Below are 20,627 nucleotides of genomic sequence, written 5' to 3'. Positions count from 1 at the left end.
GGGATTGAAATGAAAACTGACCTTTTTCAGTCCTGTGGCCACTGCTGACTTTTCCAAATTTGCTGGCATGTTGAGTGAACCACTTTAACAGCATCATTTTTTAGGATTTGAAAGAGCTCATCTGGATTGCATCACCTCCATTAGCTTTGTCCACAGTGATGCTTCCTAAGGCCCAGTTGACTTTGCATTCCAGGATGTCTGGCTCTAGGTGAGTGATCACACCATTGAGGTTATCTGGGTCATGAATCTTTTTTGTATAGTTCTTCTGTGTATTCTTTCCACCTCTTCTTAATTTCTTCTGCTTTTGTTAGGTCCATACCATTTCTGTCGTTTATTGAGCCCATCATTGCATGAAATATTCCCTTGGTCTCTAATTTTCTTGAAGAGATCTCTAGTCTTTCCCATTCTATTGTTTTCCTCTGTTTCTTTGCATTGATCCCTTAGGAAGGTTTACTTATCTCTCCTTGCTATTCTTTGAAACTCCACATTCAGATGGATATATCTTTCATTTTCTCCTTTGCTTTTCACTATTCTTATATTCTCAGTTATTTGTAAGGCCTTCTCAGACAACCATTTCGCCCTTTGCATTTCTTTTTCTTGGGGATGATTTCGATCACCATCTCCTGTACAGTGTAATGAACCTCTGTCCACAGTTCTTCAGGCACTCTGTCTATCAGACCTAATTCCTTTTATCTATTTGTCACTTTTTCACCATTTTCAATTCCATAAAAGGATTCCTGACTCTATGTGGTTGGTAACTATCTCTAATTAGAGCTGTTACAGCTTCATGTTTTAACACTGTCACATTAATGATACCACATATATTTAGGTCATGCATGAGAATATTTATGATATGCAAAATATAGAATGCATTTGAACAGATAAATGAATGTACAGGTATGTGCATACTTGTGTTTATATTGAACACATACATAAAATGTTATTATAGCATTGGGTATATGTATACATGTATGAATATATACATAATATATACATAGTATATAAGTGCATAGTTGATCTAATGGATTGTTTAAAAGTCTACCTTATCTACTTAACACAGTGCCTAACAACAGATGTTCAGGAAATAGTTGTCAAATTAATCAAGTTTTCAAATCTCCTGTGAGTTCTCTTACCACCAAATCTCCAAGTTCTTGATGCAATTAAATGAGAGTTTGAGATATGGTTTACCATGCTTTAGAAAAATCTAAGGCCTAAGAACTTCTTTCAGTGGCTAGAGAATCTGCCTGCAATGCAGGAGAGCCCAGTTTGATTCCTGGGACAGGAAGATCTGCTGGAGAATCGATAGGCTACCCACTCCAGTATTCTCGGGCTTTTCCGGTGGCTCAGCTGGTAAAGAATCCACCTGCAATGCAGGAGACCTGGGTTCAGTTCCTGGGTTGCAAAGATCCCCTGGAGATGGGAAAGGCTACCCACTCCAGTATTCTGGCCTGGAGAATTCCATGGCCTAAGTCCATGGGGTTGCACAACTGAGTGACTTTCACTTTGTTTTCAAGAGACTGACAACAATAACTAATGATAAAATAGAATAATCATAGCAATATACTATAATAAAGATTATGTGAATGTGGTCTCTAGCTCTATCTTGATATCTTACTGTACACGTAGAATGTCTTTTCCATTTTAACTAAGCACTTAGCATGTGCTGTGGCCTTAACATTCACAGTTTAAGATACAACAGTAAAGGCAGCAAAATTTCACTTTCCTTCTTTACAAGTTCATAGACAAGTCATGTCCTTACCATAGATCTTAGAAACTTCAGCACATGATTTGATTTATTTTTCTTACATTGAAACATTTCAACTTTTCACTTACAGGAAGTACTTCAAGGCTGCTCTGGCATATCTGAATTGCCAGCATCAATATCCTTGGGCTTTGGGGCCATTGTTGAGCAAAATGAGGGTGACTCGAACACAGCACTGTGATATCTCAACATAACCTATGACAGCTACTGAGTGACTGGGCAGGGCATGTTGGACAAAAAGATGATTCACTTTGTCAGTGGACTCCAGTGGGATAGTGTGAGATTTCATCATGCTACTCAAAATGCACACAATTTAAAACTTGTGTTTTTTTTTTAAATTTTTGGAATTTTCCATTTAATAATATATTCTCACTGCAGTTGACTGTGTACAACTGAAACCATGGAAAGAAAAATAATAGATAATGGGGTAACACTGTACAACAGACCTGTGATGTGTGTGTGTATAAGTGTGTATATATGTGTACGTATATATATACATATATATGTATATGTATGTGTGTGTGTGTAAGCAGAAATGCATACAAGGTAAGTAATACAAAAGAACTGCAATAACTGTGTTCATTAGTCTGCCAGACTGTTTTAAATTAAGACTAGACCATGTGGCTAAGCCAGTTCTTGGGGTAACAGTCCCTTTCAATGAACAGAATTAATTTGCTCAACTGGTAGAAGATATTTTTACATTTCTTCAGAGCAAACCTCAAATGACAAGATAGGTACCTTAACACCAGGGAATCATCCAGATTTTGTCGAGCCTGATACTTAAACTATTTGGGATGCTCTCTTTAAGAAAAGTAACAATTATGTTATAAATATAAAATTAGGTACAGAGCCTTGGAAGGGACCTAGTAAGGGAAGGACTCTGAAGTTTAAGCTTTATTAGCTTCACCATCAGCCTACCACTGCTACCCACAGACACCATGCTCTTCAAGACTGAGCTTCATCTGAACTGCACTCTGCTGATATTCATTCAATCATTCAGCAAGTATTTACTGAGGATCTCCTATGTAGCTGGTATTAACCACATAGTATACAGGGATACCGGAGAAGGCAATGGCACCCCACTCCAGTACTCTTGCCTGGAAAATCCCACGGATGGAGAAGCCTGGTAGGCTGCAGTCCATGGGGTCGCGAAGAGTCGGACATGACTGAACGACTTCACTTTCACTTTTCACTTTCATGCATTGGAGAAGGAAATGGCAACCCACTCCAGTGTTCTTGCCTGGAGAATCCCAGGGATGGGAGAGCCTGGTGGGCTGCCGTCTATGGGGTCGCACAGAGTCGGACACGACTGAAGCTACTTAGCAGTAGCAGCAGCAGCATACAGGGATACAGTATGGAATAAAAGAGATAAAGTATCTATCCTAACAGAGATTAGATTCTTGGGAGAAGGCAGAACATACACAAGTAAAAATGAATGATACAATTTCAGGTAGAGGTAAGCGAGAAGGATGAACACTAAACACTGCTGCTGCTGCTGCTGCTGCTGCTGCTGCTAAGTCGCTTCAGTTGTGTCTGACTCTGTGCGACCCCATAGACAGCAGCCCACCAGGCTCCGCTGTCCCTGGGATTCTCCAGGCGAGAACACTGGAGTGGGTTGCCATTTCCTTCTCCAATGCATGAAAGTGAAAAGTGAAAGTGAAGTTGCTCAGTTGTGTCCAACTCCTAGCAGCCCCATGGACTGCAGCCTACCAGGCTCCTCCATCCATGGGATCTTCCAGGCAAGAGTACTGGACTGGGGTGCCATTGCCTTCTCCAACACCAAGCACTAGGGCATACTAAAAAAAAGTCACTATTTTCAAAACCACTCCATCACTAAAAACAAAAAGAGCCTTATGAATGAAAGGTTTTCCGTAACAACAGAGTTATGCTATGTCCTGACATAAAGGGTTGCTGAAGAGACTCTGAGCTCGTGAGCCAGTGCCTTTCTCAGCCTTCCTTAGCCTTTCCAATCTTGGGTGTTTGTTCTGAAAACGAAGCACACCATGCTGAAGACTTCCTGGTATGAGACGTCAAAACTGGATATTCAGGTTGAGATTCCCAGTAAAAGAAAGACATTTTACAGCAAAAAGAGTTTTACATGACAACATTACTTATAAGCTTCTCACAAGAACACAATTCAATGAGATGTTTCTAAATCAATAACAGAAAAACAAGACACCTTTACAAGTCATTTTACTTGGTAGAATACTTTTGCTTGCCCAAATTACAAAAGATTAAAAGGCCATGCCAATCAACTGCCAACCAAAAGACTGGTAAAAATACATTGCTTAGCAAAAGTAGAAATTATTTTTGTTTCTGCAACAACTTTTATTAATCACCTTTCACTTCTGGGCCATGAAGTAAATAAATTATAGATCTGAGATTTTAAAACACAAAACAATTGTTTCATAATATTTAATTTTCCCCAAAATAGCATACACCAAATGTATGTATGCTGTCTAAGCTTCTAAAACCAAGGAGATATCAGTAATTTAATAAAAATCTGAACCAAATATATAATAGGTTAACCTCCTCCCACACATATAGCAGTATTTTTTTTTTCCAAAAATCTTTCACTGATCAGATAAAAAGAGTACTTTTTTTTTTTTTAATGGTCAAGTGATAAAGGAGAATGGTGTCATTACCTAAGTCAAATTAAGGTGTAAATGAAAGAGACAACTGGTGCTGGTTAAACACAGCTTTTTTTTTTTTTTTTCACATTCATGACAGAAATGAAGAGCCAGCTGCGATTTTCAAAAGAAGCTTCTCAAAAATCAGAAAAATTTGCACCTGCATATAAACTGAGTAGCTTGGTTGACTGCAAGTTTATGAGATAACTGCAATATTTTTAAAAAGAGATTACATGAAAATAACCAGGAACATCAACTATAACAATGTTGATACAATAAGAAAACAATATATAAGCCACATAAAACTTGCCTATGCTAGGTTATTAATCCCCCTAAAAACTGACATCATCAATTTAAACATGTTGCAACAAAGAGGGAGGATATAGTTTTCAGAAACTCAACATTTTTTAAGTTAAAAAAATGATAACTTGTGTTGGTTTAAATAAGTGATCTTAAGATAACTGTGCTGTTCAAATCAGTAACGTCTGGCATCATGTGGTTACTGAGTATTTGAAACGCACTAGTCTGAAATAGGATGTGTTATATGTATATATAAAATGCATATCATATTTGAAGGTTCAATATGATAATAAGGATACAAAAAGAAATCCCAGTATTTTTAAAATATTTATTAAACAGTGAAATAACAATATTTGGATACAGACTGGATTGAATAAAATATATTATTCAAATTAACTTCTGCTTTTTAGTTTCTTCTGCAGTTACTAATTTTTAAAATAACATTGATTTGCATTATATTTCTATTGGACAGTGATGGCTTAAGAGAGTAAGTGGTAAGAGTTGGGTTCAGTTTGAGTTAAGGGAACTGGGCACAGGTATTGAACTGGAATTCTCTGATTCTGTCCTAAGCTCCAAATTTCTAATAAACCTAACATATGCCAATATGTCATCTAGAAAGATCCATGTCCCATCACCTAACATAATATCGTGACTGTAACACATATAGTATTATTATCAGCATACTATCTATACCAGTAAGTACTCTGTGGATGGCAGCTACTATCACATAATTAACAGATAATTAATTAACAAAGTAATTATTATCATATCACTTTCACCACTTTCCCCCACATCACTTTCAACACTGTTCCCCAGTACAGAAAGTGACACATGACAGTCTCACGACAAAAGTCTGTGGCAAAAGCAAATGAGTAAACTATGAGCTAAAAATGCATAAATGGCATGTTTGGGTAAAGGGAATATTCAAGAATCAATGAAAGTCTGATAAAATAGGATCATTGTGCTTTCCCATCATGTCAGGACTTAATCTTCTCTGAAAAACAGGTAAGATTTGGAACCAGAATTTCCTAAATATTCTGATATGGAACTAGAGTGGAAGTAAGGCTTGCCTTACTAGAGAATTCTCAAGGGCAGGGATCTAGATTCATCATTTGTCAATAGAGCTACATTGGTCAATGAAACTTCATCAACAGAAAACTGGACTCAACAAATAGGCAGTTCAGCCATTCATCTTTCAGCTCAAAGGCCCTTGGTTAGTTTCCTGTGATTGCTGTAACAAATTCCCACAGATTTACTGGCTTAAAACACCTACAGTTATTCTGTTTGAGTCTGGAAATCAGGAGTGTGAAGTCAGTTCAGAGAGCCAAAATCAAGGTGCCAGCAAGGTCTTGCTCCTTCTGATGCTTTAGGGGGGAATCTCTTTCTTGCATCTTCCAGCCTCTGGTGGCTGTTGGCAGTCCTTGGCTTGTGGCCACATCACTGAAATCTCTGTTTCTGTGGTCACACTGCCCCCTCCTCTGCCTGTCTCAAACCTCCCTACATCTCTCCCCTGTAAGGACATTTGTGATTGCATCATGGCCCAGCCAGATAATTCAGGATAACCTCACCATTCAAGATCCAAAGCAAAATCACACTTGGAAAGTCTTTCCCACATACTGTACTACTTAGGCGTGCTAAAATTGTGACCTGAGGATCATCATTCAGCCTCATACAGACCACAATAAATAGTTTTCCAATATGCTCTAAAGCATTTACTAAAAATAATCATTTTTGCATACCACTTTGCAATTTTGGGGCTTCCCTGGTAGCTTAGTGGTGAAGAATCTGCCTGAGAATGCAGGAGACACAGGTTAGATCCCTGGGTCAGGAATATCCCCTGGAGAAGGAAACTGCAACCCACTCCAGTATTCTTGCCTGGAAAATCCCATGGACAAAGGAGCTTTACAGTCCCTGGGATCATAAAAGAGTCAGATGCAACTTAGTGACTAAAAAACAACAATGTTTTTTGCAATTTTTACTAAATCTGGATTAACTGTACATTTCCTTAATGCAATAATATGACTATATGTGACTGATTACTGTTCTGCATCTGGACAGAGAGCTGCAGGTTTCACGGTCCTACACTGTTACATGCTCACCACTCTGCCCTGGGTCTCCTTAGGACTTCAGAAACTGCAGCATTTACAGATGATTTCTCACTTCTGATATCATAATATTTTTTGTCCCCCAGAGTCACTTATTCATCTGCCAAGTAATGAGGAGTCCACTGCAAGTCTAGAGTTATCAACAAGCTGGTCATGTGCTCCAAGGAAATTTGTCAACCAGTTGGCTGTGCAGCTGCAACTATTATTCAGAAAATGACTTGCAACTAATGTTTCTAAATTGGACTTTCAGGAATTTTGTAAATGCACACAAACTGGATGAGTAAGGGTTGCTGCTGTTTACTCAGCTGTGCCCAACTCTTTGCAACCCCATGGACTGTAGCCTGCCAGTCTCCTCTGTCCATGGGATTCTCCAGGTAAGAAAACTGGAGTGGGTTGCCATTTCCTTCTCCAGCGGATCTTCCCAGGTTGAAGATGAAACCCACATCTGCACTGGCAGGCAGGTTCTTTCCCACAGAGCCACCAGTGCAAAGGATACAAGGCAGTAAAATAGTCACATATTTTCAACATATTCTATTTTTACCTAAAATTTATTGAGCTCATATGCAATAGTTACACACTAATGACAGATTACCAAGATTTGTAATTTGCTGTCTTCAATGTATTTGGGAAATAGAAAATTTCCCTAGTTGAGCTGACATGCTCAACCAAGAAAAGGGGTTAAAAAAATAATAAGATGCACAAACCAGTCCTTTTTCTGCTGCCATCCAGTGGTCAAATAATCACAGTACATATCACATGTTAAAAAGTTAACTTGATATTGTTTTTCTTTTTGTGACTTCACTCTGTATGACAGACTCTAGGTCCATCCCCATCTCTACAAATGACCAAATTTCATTCCTTTTTATGGCTGAGCAACACTCCACTGTATATAAGAACCACATCTTCTTGATTATTCATCCGTCATTGGACATTTAGGTTGTTTCCATGTGCTGGCTATTGTAAGTGAGAAAGGGAAAAACAAATATCGTATATTAACGCACATATGTAGAATCCAGAAATATGATACAGATGAACCTATTTGTAGGACAGGAAAAGAGGTGCAGACATACAGAATGGACATGTGGAAATGGGGGTGGGGAGGGGAGGGTGGGGTGAACTGGGAAATTAGGATTGACATTTATATACTGTAAGATAGATAGATAGTGGGAACCTGCTGCAAAGTACCGGGAGCTGAGCTGGTGCTGTGTTGAGCGGCAGGTCCAAAAGGGAGGTGACATATGTATACATCGTAAAGCTGATGGTTTTTTTTTTTTTTTTTTGCTAAGTCACTTCAGTCGTGTCCGACTCTGTGCGACCCCATATACGGCAGCCCATGAGGCTCCTCCGTCCCTGGGATTCTCCAGGCAAGAACACTGGAGTGGGTTGCCATTTCCTTCTCCAATGCGTGAAAGCGAAAGGTGAAAGAGAAACTGCTCAGTCATGTCTGACTTAGCGACCCCATGGACTGCCGCCTACCAGGCTCCTCCATCCATGGGATTTTCCAGGCAAGAGTACTGGAGTGGGGTGCCATTGTAAGCTGATTTGCTTCACTGTAAAGCAGAAATTAATGTAACTTTGTAAAGCAATTATACTCTGATTTAAAAAAATAAGTCATACTGGGTTGGAAAGTGACCCTGTATATTTGCTTTTATGGTTCAAAAATATTTAGCCTAACATCTAAAATGAAGAACACATGACTCCCAGTCCTACAATTAAAATTACTTTTCTGCTCAAATCCTTGATATAATAATAGTAATATTAATAATCAATAAAGGATTTGTCTTTCAGTCTTCACATAGTACTATGCTCAACAACAGCCTAATCAATATCATGTTTTTCTGAATTAAACATTAGATGACTTAGAGTCACAATTTGGTCAACAGGACAGAGTCTTAAAAAATATGTCACATGAGGGCAGCACACAGATGGGCCTGTCTTGCCCTTTGTTTATTCCCATGCATATTTTATCTCATCAACTAAAGTATAAATTTTAGCAAAGCAGAGAGTGTACCTTAGGCTTAACTGTTTCTGCCTCAGTGGTTAATCCAGAGATTTGCATGCATATCAGTGTTCAGTAAATATTTGTTGAACAAATAAGTAGTGTTTATGTTGCTGCAGTTGAGTTTGGTGAAAAGTAGTAAACTAAAGAATTGAATCAAAACAATATGAAATCACAGTGGCTCTTCCCAGAGTATTCAAATACGCTGCACTTTAAATTACAAATAAGCCTTATATCATCCTCTTTTTTTTAAATTAGCAATTGTCTAAAAAAAAATCCTTTAATTCCATATTCCAACCCCAACTATGGACTTTTTTTTAAATTAATTAATTAATTTATTTATTTATTTTATTTTTTTTAAATTTTAAAATCTTTAATTCTTACATGCATTCCCAAACATGAACCCCCCTCCCACCTCCCTCCCCATAACATCTTTCTGGGTCATCCCCATGCACCAGCCCCAAGCATGCTGCATCCTGCGTCAGACATAGACTGGCGATTCAATTCACATGATAGTATACATGTTAGAATGGCATTCTCCCAAATCATCCCACCCTCTCCCTCTCCCTCTGAGTCCAAAAGTAGACTTTTTGCTTTCATAGGAAATGTGTACTTTTTAAAAATTCTATTCAATAGCAACTCTCTTGTTAAATCCTCAGTAAAATAGTGTGAACTTGCTCTCTATAGATAAATCCTTAAACAGAATGGAGATGCATTACTTTTTCATCAGCTTTCCATAATCAATCATCCTGACTGAACCGCAAGACTTGTTTCATGATCCTTAATTTATTTCTATCCTTTCTTTTGAACTTTTATTAAGTACTGGGAAATTCTTGTGGCAGTGCTCAAATACTAATTTTGGAAAGGAAATGTATACCAAAAAGGATTGATTCTAGTCAGAGTATGCGTGAGGCTTTTTGGTAGGGGAAGGCAGGCTCGGGGTGCAGGGGAAACAGTTGAAGACCCTCCCCATTTCACTGATATTAGTCCAAAATTAATCTCTAATGTCATGTTTATGTCTAAGGCAGCAGTCTAAAAGAATATGTGATCTTGAAATTTTCCATACAGTCATTTGGAAATGACCAATTCTTCACACCAGACCACTGTCTACCATGGCTATGAAAGCACTTTGTCATGTTACAAGAACTCTGGAAATATCAGGTATTATTATTAGCTAGTTAGTGCTAATTGCTCAGTCTGTCCAACTCTTTGCAACTCCAGGGACTGTAGCCCTGTGTCCATGGGATTCTCCAGGCAAGAGTACTGCAGTGGGTTGCCACTTCCTTCTCCATGGGATCTTCCCAACCCAGGGATTGACTCCAGGTATCCTGCGTTGCAGGTGGATCCTATACCACTGGCCACCAGCCCAGACGATGATGATGACGATGATGCTGCACCCACATACCACTCATTTTGAAACATGACAGTACAGAGCTGATTACTTCATGCTCACTGTGAATGCATGTCATGCAAATAAGTGCATCTCTTTTATCTCATTCCTCTAGATTTCATCCCCACAAATACTGCACAAGCTCCTAAGCTTAAAGTGTCCACAAATTAATTTTCTATTTCCATGACCTTCCCTCATCTGTTCTTCCTCTTCTAGTCCTCATCCTGTTCAATAATACAAACAGCCATCCAGACAATTAACAGAAACTTTACATAATTTAAACATCCTTGCTCCCATTAATTTACAGTCTGATAGGGCTCACATGGCCTAAAGATCAGTCGTAAAAAGAAGACAGTGATTGGCTGATTTACTGACTCTTCAAATCTTGTTGAGGAGAAGTCCTGCACACCAAGTAATGGAATGCACAGTGAGTACACACAGCTTCATTAAATGCAGTGAGTATGCTTACATCAGCAGATGGCAGATATGGAAATAAACAGATACCACAGAAATATGGGGGAAATAAAGTAGTCAGTTCTACCTGGAGAGGAGATGAGAAGTCAGAAAAGGCTATAAAGGGTGTACAGTTCCTGTCTAAAATGGGATGCCTGGTTAGCACAGTCACTCAACAGTTCACTCAAAAATAATCATGATGCGTCTGGAAGGAAAAACAACAAAAGGATTAATACTGTTAAGGAATTCACTATTGGATGTATAACCCAATATTTTAAACTGAATCCTTTTATTCTGAGGCCTACGGAATTGGAGCATTTACTTTAGGTGCCAGTGGGATCACCCATTTACTGACCTCAAGAAGTAAAGTAAAAAGACAGATTGAGAGCTCAGAAAAGAGGCAGAAGCAGTAAAAATAGATTTACAGGTCATTCACACATAAGTAGCAACTGACACTTTGGACAAAAACTAAGATCCTCTAGAGACTAACAGGGAGAAAAATGAAGGTCAGAGCCTTGAAAACATACCAGAATTTAAAGGGCAGACAGGTAGATGAAGACCAAGCCAAGGAGACAAAAAAACATAAGTACGTAAAGAGCACTCAGGGATATGAAGGAAAGTATCTATGTGGTTATTCAATGTCATATTTCTATAGTTAGAAGTATTTTGCCTTTTAAGATATTATGTTTATCACATGTATATGTGCACGTGTGTGTGTGTGTCTGTGTGTTAGTCGCTCAGTTGTGTCCCCATGGACTGTAGCTCACCAGGCTTGTCTGTCCATGGGATTCTCCAGGCAAGAGTTCTGGAGTGGGGCGCCATTTCCTTCTCCCATATATTTGCATATCTACCTCCAAAAACTGCAACTGTAGAGCTAGATAGGTTGTACTATGAAATTATTTTTTAATTTTAAATGTTCTTTTTTTATTAATAAGATCCCTATTTTAGTCTAAGATTGTTCCCACTTCTTTTACTGTTCATAATAGTTACAGTGACAAAACATAAGATACACTTTGAAAACCTTCTCTAATCTTGCTTCTCCAAAGAATCCAAAATAAGTACTGTGTCAATTTTGGCTGTATTTCTATCATTATTTCAAACTTACATTTAGGAGTAGTTAAGGCAAAAGGGGCTCGTGTGTGAAACCAAAGGAAGAAATCATTTCTAGAAGAGACCTGCCAATCACAGAGGAGAGTACAGATCATAGTGACCTCACCCAGAGGGGTAGGGATGACTTCAAATTGCAGTGAGTAAGGGAGACATGAAGTAGACACAATGAGGCATGGTGAGGCTGAAGAAGTTTATATGGTGATAAAATGAAAAAAAAAAAACTTTTTTACATAAGGAATATTAAAATAGCTTTTATATGCTGTGGGAGAATGCAAAGACACTTAAACATGTGTGCTGGCTAACAGGAGGAAGCCAGTAAGAACGGAAAGTTTAAATACAGGAGAGCAGCCAATTCTGAGTTTAGGGCATGAGTTTGAAGGAGTCAGAAGGAGGCAGAATCCTACAGAGGACAAGAGCACAACACCCTCAAACCCAGCTGGACAGAGTCTGCCTTGTAAGAGCTCTGCTGCCTCCCTGACCCCAACAGGGTGTCAGCACTATTCCCAGGTTCACACTGCTGTTGCTTAGCAACTACACCATTTGCTGAAGCATCAGCTGTGTTCAACTAAATCAGTAAGAAGACAAAGATATAGACATATCTCTATCTATCTAGAATAAACTGAAGTTAATTCAAGGTATTCCAACCCATAATAATGCAGTTGTTTTTATTTTTCAGCCAAAGAGCTAAATTTTGCATTTATCCCTAAATTGTGTTTCTATACGATTAGTTCATCATTTCAACCTAAGAGGCATGTAGATTCTCTAATTCAGGAAACTACAGCCTGAAGGCTCACTGCCTATCCTTGTAAATAAAGTTTTACTGGAACACAGCCACACACATTCATTTATGCAATTCCTATGGCTGCTCATAATGGCAGAGTTGTTGAGTAGTTGCAACAGAAACCGCATGACTTTAGGAAAGCCTAAAATATTTACTATCTGGCCCTTTGTAGAAAAGGATCAGCCAAACTCTGCTTCTAATCCAATCTATAAACTATTTTTTCCAAGTAAAATATGCAAGTAGATGTGTTTTCTGTGTCTTCATTCAAGTTATTAAGAATTCCGAATGCAACAGGGTCTAATCCACAATGCAGATTAAAAATTCTTGTTCACCTTCCTCTTGTTTAACACAAATCTATTAGTTATCACTAAAAGAATAAGAACAGTTCATTATTACCCAGACGACAATTATTCTTTTCCACAAAGCTGTCATAGTGAGTGTTGTCAATCTTCTGGATGAAATCCATATATACCTCAGCTAATACCATGTCCAGTTTATGAATCTGATAAACCTACCAAACATACAATCTAAAATTTCCTTTGTGATTCAAAAACATTCTCTAAAATTCATCAGCGTTACTAGGTTATAATATAGTATATCCCTGGTGACATACAGAGATAGGTTAGAGACCATTTGGGCTGCTATAAACATTTTCTACAGACTGAGTGACTTAAAACTACAGAAATATTTTTCTTACAGTTTGAGAAGCTGGAAAGTCCAGCAGATTCCATGTCTTTTTGCTGCCTCCTCATGTGGCATAAAGGGAAAGGATGTGTCCGGGATCTCTTTTATCAGTGTACTAATCTCATTCATGAGGACTCTGCTCTTGTAATTTAATCAAATCCCAAGGACTCCACCTCCTGATATCATCATATTGAGGGCTGGGCTTTCAATATACAAATTTGGAGGAGACACATACCTTCAGTCCTGTTCAGGCTGGAACTGCTCTTATCTGACTTGTTAGAAACCTAAGCCAGCTGTGCAAGCTCACGTCTTATGAACGCTTTTCAAAGCCCGAAAAAAGTAAGAGGAGGCAGGAAAGCTACTAGCTGTCCCTTCTCAATGCTAACAGTATGAGTAGTTTGAGCCAGTCCTGTTCCCTCTCCTAACTCTACACTCTGGCTGTGCTGTGGACATGGAAGCCACACAGGAAAAGTAGAGATAGAGCTGCACGCTGCACAGAAGCAAAGGAAAAGAGCATTTAAGTTTCCACCATGGAACTTTGTGAGCTCATTTACACACGTTGTGATACAGATTAGGATTCTTTTTAACTTTTTTTTTTTAATTGAAGGATGACTGCTTTACAGAATTGTGTCAGTTTCTACCAAACATCAACATGAATTTGGTTTTTAAGTGGATTTGTTGCACATTTGTTAGTTCATTTGGTTTCATTTTATATAGCTGAAGCTGCTGAATAGTGAATTCTGTAAAAGCAAGCTGTTGCTGTATTGCTTATTAAATGTCTCAGCAAAAATGCTGAACTTATCAGCAGCTTCTCACACTGGGTCTGAAATGACTCGCTTAAAACTAACATGGCACTTCAACCCATTCTCAGAGCCCACACTTAGGCACTGTGTCATTGAGCTCCTTTAGTCTAAAGGAGGCCTGCTAAATTAAAAAAATCAAGAGTCCTAATATACAAGGTTTCAAATCATGTTTGGCTTATATTTATAAGGAAAGCACTGCACTTCACAAAAAGTGTTCAAGTAAAAACTTCCAAACTTGGTAAAAGATCACTTTTCATAACGAAAGACAGTTCATGTGCTATGACCTCCCGGTCTGCACATGGCACAATCACAGAAAAACAGTATTAATCCATCAAAATTAAAGTGAATATATGAATGTCAGCATATCTGGGTGAACAGCAAAGATATATTACTATATGCATCATCAATGCTTATAAGAAATAAGGCATGCTTCATTCTTTTCCTGAAAAAGAAATTCTTGGAAGAAAATATTTCTTCCCGTCTGTGCACTTGTGCACTTCAGTGTCTCATGGGCTTATTTCTTTATTTAGGACTTACATTTGGTCCTGAAATACTGTACAGGGAGCCAGAATATTTCTGCTGCAGCATTTGTCTTGGATTCTTTGCTTTTACTATTATGTATCATCCTCTTGCAGCATTTTGTTGAAATGGTCCTTCACGTAAAAGTTATATAAAATTTTCCCTTATAAAATTGCATAAATTCTGAAATGTAGAAGTTGGAAGTAACTTAAAATGTTGTCAAACACTAACCAGGTCACTTTTGTGATTTACATTACCCTAATGAGACCTCCAGAGAAGGCAATGGCACCCCACCCCAGTACTCTTGCCTGGAAAATCCATGGATGGAGGAGCCGGGTAGGCTGCAGTCCGTGGGGTCGCTAAGAGTCAGACTTCACTTTCACTTTTTACTTTCATGCATTGGAGGAGGAAATGGCAACCCACTCCAGTGTTCTTGCGTGGAGAATCCCAGGGACGGGGAAACCTGGTGGGCTGCCGTCTATGGGGTCATACAGAGTTGGACACAACTGAAGCAACTTAGCAGCAATAGCAGCAGCAGCAATGAGATCTCAGATCCAGTTAATAAAATCTAATATCTAGTGTGCTTAGCTACAGAGGGGCTTCCAGGGTGATGAGACCTCAGTGATACTCAGGTTCTGGGAACTATAAATTTAGAAATTTCAGACTAGACTCCTATTTTAATATGGGCGGAATTTTATTTAAATGTTCAGCTAATGCCTTTTTACACTAATCATATCACTTCAGCAAAGAAAGCTCAAGAGTAAGTTCTAGAAGGAAGATGATTGTCATTGTGACTCAGCTCTCAAGGACAGACACACAAATTTCCACATCCTCCAGACCCTCAGAATGAGGGGATTCTCTGAGACCACATGTACTCAGGAATCCCATGTAAGTGACTCTGGGGACATTGCTTCACTGTTTGACCCTATTGCACTAAAACAATAACATCTTGCTTTCATTTGCTAAAAGGGAAAAACCCTGTATTCCAAAATCACTGTCATTTAATGAATTACTATAACTCACAGCCTAATGGCATCTTTCATTTCTCTCTCTCTCTCTCTCTCTCTCTCTCTCTCTATATATATATATATATATATATATATATATATATATATATATATATATATATATCTGGCTAAACTCACCTTTAAAAAAAAAAAACTCTATTAAGTAATATGACCTATGGTGACAAGTCAAAGTCGTGTTGCATTTAAAATATGTAATCTCCATTATTTTCTGTAAAATTATGAGTTTTTAATATACTTAGAGTGAAGATATAAATACAGAAGAATATCAGATTTATCACTAATCCAATTCTCAGCTTTAAAAGTAATTTGGTTATATTCTCATGCTTGTGCTCAGTTGCTCAGTTGTGTCCCACTCTTTGCTACTCCATGGATGGTAGCCTGCCAGGCTCCTCTGTCCCTGGAATATTCCAAGCAAGAATACTAGAATGGGTTGCCATGGCCTACTCCAGGAGATTTTCCCAACCCAAAGACTGAACCTTCATTTCTTGCTTCTCCTGCATTGGCAGGCAGAGTCTTTACCCCATGCCACCTGGGAAGCCCAATTTGTTTATATTATCCTCTGTTTTTTCACCTTTCCTTTAAGCTCTGATCTTTGAATCAAAGTCAATGTGCTATCATTAATGAGGACAACAGAAACTGATATTATTTAAGAAATAAGCTTGACTACTTAAAAAAAATAATCTAAGACTACAACTGCTAAAATTGTAGGCTTCTCGCTGGATAATGATAATAGATAATACACAATTCAAGACCTGGCATATTAACCAAGCAGAACTAACCAAGCAGAATCATGTGCCACCAACATCTGTACTTTCTGAAAGGAAAACAAGGTCAAGAAAATGAAGACTACATCTGTAATCTTAACTGCCTAAGCAGGAAGCTCTATCTAGTTAGATTTAAAAATAAGTAAGCAATACTGTCAGTTAATTGCTACCTTCACACTTCTTGGTTCACGCTCTGAGAAGCACCAGTTGTGGCCAGTTATTATAACAAAAGCACCAACTGCACAGACACTAAAATAAGAATATGTGGGTGCTATTGCTAAAGGCAGGTTTTCTTTGTGCCAAGAGGTGGATCAGGAATGGGTATCAAAAGTAAGTCATTTTGAGAAAGAATAACAAATATGATATAAAGAAGCATAGATATTCAATCAAGCACTGCCAACTATTACAGTTTAATTCTTTCCAGCCGCAGAACCTAGTTTTCTCCTAGGGACAGAGACCAAATTCAACCACCGGCCTCCTTGGGTTACCTTTAGTCATTCTGGAAGCACTGGCAAGGGCTCTCCAGACACCCCTTTTAGAGCAAGAATATAGAGTGATAAAGAGTTCTGGGAGGCCAGGCTACTTCAGCAGAGAGGTCTCCTACACTGAGTAGATGGAGATGACCACTTACCAACCTTCACACTGTATCTCCAATTCATTTATTAACTACTCCAGTTATCTGGAGCTACTAGGTACAGGGAGACCAAAAAACAAGATTTTTGTATCAGGCTGGACAGCATCCAACACGCCTCATGCCAAGGACTGGGGAGACCTGTCCTCTTGATTCCCTTCTTAGTCCCAACATTAGGTGGCAGTTGACAGGGTCAGCAGGGACAAAACCACGGCGCCCAAGTATAAAGACAGTTTCATCATTGGACAGTGGTTTCAAACCCCTATCAAAGACCATATCTAATCTTTTTTGTGATTTCCTACTTGTAATCTGAGGGTCAAATATTCTCCGGGCCCTAAATTAATACTTGGAAACACTTATCTTCATCTTTCCCCTTATTGTATCCTTTGTGTGTCCTCCCCAAACTTACACCCTGTTTGAACTGGATCAAGAACACTGTCCTCTGTAATGAGCCACTAGGGAACTTTGAGAGAGCAAGTTTAAAATGTCTCAGATCAGAATAAGGATTTAATTAAATCAGTTATTAACTTCTCTGGTCAGCTCAGCTGTTACCACATAAAATCTCTCAGATGATGTCTGCTGCTAAGTTGCTTCAGTCGTGTCCGACTTTGTGCGACCCCTTAGACAGCAGCCCATCTAGACTATATCAAAACCCTTCATTATTGCTCTCACCAAAATACTACGAAGTGTCTGTCAACCTTTTCTTCATTACTGCCCCTCCCTTCATTAATGAGTCTTTTTAGACATGTTTCCACATATACTCTCTATGAATTGTTAATACTACACATATACTGTATATCTGTTTATATGCACTGGCCTTTGGCCACAAACCACTGTAACATATAAAACTTTTTTCACCATCTAAAATCCAATTACATTCCCTTGGGGCAATATTATCATTATTATCATTTTCTGAGAATGTGGGTCTATAACACTTAAGCTGCCTTTTGAAAATTCCCCGATCTAAGAGCCCATTATAGTGTTAATTATTTTTACTCTGTACACAACATTTTTCTAACCCAACTATCTTTCCCCCTTTCCTAGCCTTCTTTATAAATGAGATTGACAGTGAGAAAAGTATTGAGCAGTCTGAACTAATCAAAATGTGTGTGTATGTGTGTGTCTGTTGTAACTACACAACAGTTCTAGCTCAAATATGATGGAATAAATCCAGAGTAGTTTTCAAACTTTAATAAATTAAAGCATTAGCACTTTTCATATAGACAAGATAGATGTACAGAGTTTTAACAACAACAACAATAAAAACAAAGAGACATGAGCTGTGAGACTTGGTTTTAAAAGTCAGAATCTTGGGTTAATGGGCAACGGTTACATATTTTTCATTTTCTGTCCTTGACTTCTTGTAACTGATACTTGGGAAGTTAAGGATTACAAAACTATGGCTATGAAGTCATGCAAATTATAAATGGCATTTTACTCTATGAAGCTGAAAGGGCACATAAAGCGCAAACATTAACAAATCTAAAAACTCAATGAGTAGAAGAGTGTCCCTGGGGGAAACATTAATGAGTGAAACAAAACTATAAAAATTTAGTCTTGAGCCTAAACATTTAAAATTTTTTATTAAAAAAACGTGTTCAAAATGAAGGCTTATCAAAAGTGCACTGCTAGCATATTTTACATAAAATACTATAATAAGGTAACTGAAATACAGGGTGACCTTCTGCCTGGAGATGACTCTGTGGTTTCCCTATATTCCCTCCACTTCAGATGACTTCAGCACACTGAAATCCACAGTCTCCTTGCCATCAGGAAATATAACAAAGTTTTTCTTTGCTTGTTTCAAAGCTCAGAAGCTTTTCAGTGATATCCAAACTAAGGACAAGCCAAGAGAGAAGCTGATAATAACAAAGCTAATATGAATTTAGCAGCAGTCAAATGTTGCCAGCTCAAAGAGTGAAACCTTTAAGAATAGCTTGGTAAGCTCCTCAGGGGATGTGTCAGAACTTTCAGTAAGCAGAAGGAAAGATATATCTGAGGAAGGGATAACAAAACAAAACAAAAACCCTATGGGTCAGTTCAGGTAGGTGGTGGAAGCAGCTGCAAATTATTGGCAACATAAACTGTAGTTGAGAACTGAGAAATGCATTAACTTCAGATCTTGGTGGAGGCCCAGATAGCAAACAAACTCAATTAAAATCACTGGCATCCACTGGCCCAGGTGTCTTCCATAAAAGGAAAACAAACAAGCTTTTCTGGGACTTTGCTTAAGACTTGGCTGTTGAAGGAGATTTGCTTCTTGCAAACAGTTGGAAAGACTTCTGTGAAAGAAAGCTAATAGCAGGAGTCAGGTCTCCCTGGAATACAGATGAAACTCCAAAAAACATTTTCTCCCAAATTCTGAGTTTCTGAGCCATGCTCTTGAACTCCACTGGGGAAGTCACTCTGGGGATGAACAGGGCAACAGGCTGCACACCGGGCCTCAAGATAAATAATATATAAATAAACTGTCCCTATGCTCCAGCTACCATTGCCTCTGAAACTAATCATTCCCTCTCCTCCCACTTAAAAAATAAAAATAAATCACCCAGAGAAGGCCACTCTTGAGTCTAGCCACCTATGATAAATGCCCCATCTGTTTCAAGTCCACAAGATTAAGAACCTGAGCATGGGGAGGCGCAGCCTGCGACTTTCTCCAGCTCCGAGGTCCTGCTATCAGTGGACGGATGGACACCGAAATGACTTCTCTGGGGTTCAGGAGATGAGTCACCGGGGCTCTCCGGTCCTCTCCCGCACATCGCTTTCCACACCCTCAGTCCCATTCCCAGGAAGGGGCTCTCAGGGATGGAGGCAGGCACCGGACCCCTCTTCTTTTTCTGCACCCTCTCCCACACACACACCACCAAGGTTCTTAGGAAAGAAACCGAAGGGGCGGGGGGTAGGGGGAACCACAGTGATGACAATCAAAAAAGTAAGTATTTAATTGAAAAAAATAAAATAAAATCTGAGTCTCTTACCATCTCGCCTGAGGTTGGCGTTACGCAAAGCTTTGATAGATGCGCTCTGCGGGGTGGCAGAGGTGTCCCGGTAGCTGCAAAAGTTTGCGCAGACTAGCGTGTAGACAAGGATGAGCCGGTGCATTGGGATCAGAGACCCGGGGACAGCGTCACTCCAAGAAAAAGCCGGGACAGGCTCCCGGGACGCGAGCCCGCACTCGCTGGCCCTGGCCTCCGCGCTAGTCGCCGAGCTCTCCGCAAACTTCCTGCATGCCGCGCTCTCCGCGCGGGGGGCGGCCGCACTTCCTCGTGGCGCGGAGAGTTGATCAATGGTGACGGGACAAACAACAGGTTGACGTTTGTTCGCCCCCTCCGGTGGCCGACAGCTGCAGCACAGGCGCCCGGGCGCCGAGCGGAGCAGCAGCGGCCCCCGCCCGGCGGCGGCGCCCCGGGCTGCGCGCACTCGGGCTCCCCCCGCGGCGCGCCAGGCTCCCGGGCCGAGCCCCGCGCCGCCGCCGGGCCTGGCCGGGCGACCTGGGACGCGACTCCCCCACCTCTCGGGCCTCAGCCCTAGACATCAGACCAGACGGGCGAGGGGCACCGGGGAGTGGGGGGCTGGGAGAAGTGCGAGACCGCGGAATCCCCAAACTTCTCCGGAGGGGACGGGCTCAGCCACCCCAAGACGTGGCTCCCGCCTAGTGACGGGGGCGA

General features: G+C 39.8%; 1 protein-coding gene across 4 annotated transcripts in view; it reads right to left on the bottom strand.

Annotated features, from left to right (window-relative positions):
• Nucleotides 1-20,250, bottom strand: part of PDGFD (platelet derived growth factor D) — a 285,800-nt gene extending 265,550 nt beyond the window's left edge. For all 4 annotated transcript variants that reach the window (XM_042232831.2, XM_060399633.1, XM_004015965.6 and 1 more), the window contains exon 1: nt 19,938-20,250. In XM_042232831.2, the coding sequence (XP_042088765.1) occupies nt 19,938-20,061 (124 nt within the window). In that variant the 5' untranslated portion in view covers nt 20,062-20,250. The remainder of the gene's footprint in view (nt 1-19,937) is intronic.
• Nucleotides 20,251-20,627: the final 377 nt, after the last annotated feature.

Source organism: Ovis aries, chromosome 15, assembly GCF_016772045.2.
Source record: "Ovis aries strain OAR_USU_Benz2616 breed Rambouillet chromosome 15, ARS-UI_Ramb_v3.0, whole genome shotgun sequence".
In the NCBI taxonomy this organism is placed as follows: domain Eukaryota; kingdom Metazoa; phylum Chordata; class Mammalia; order Artiodactyla; family Bovidae; genus Ovis; species Ovis aries.
The sequence above is the reverse complement of the archived record's forward strand: the minus strand, read 5'-3'. Positions and strand labels throughout refer to the sequence as shown.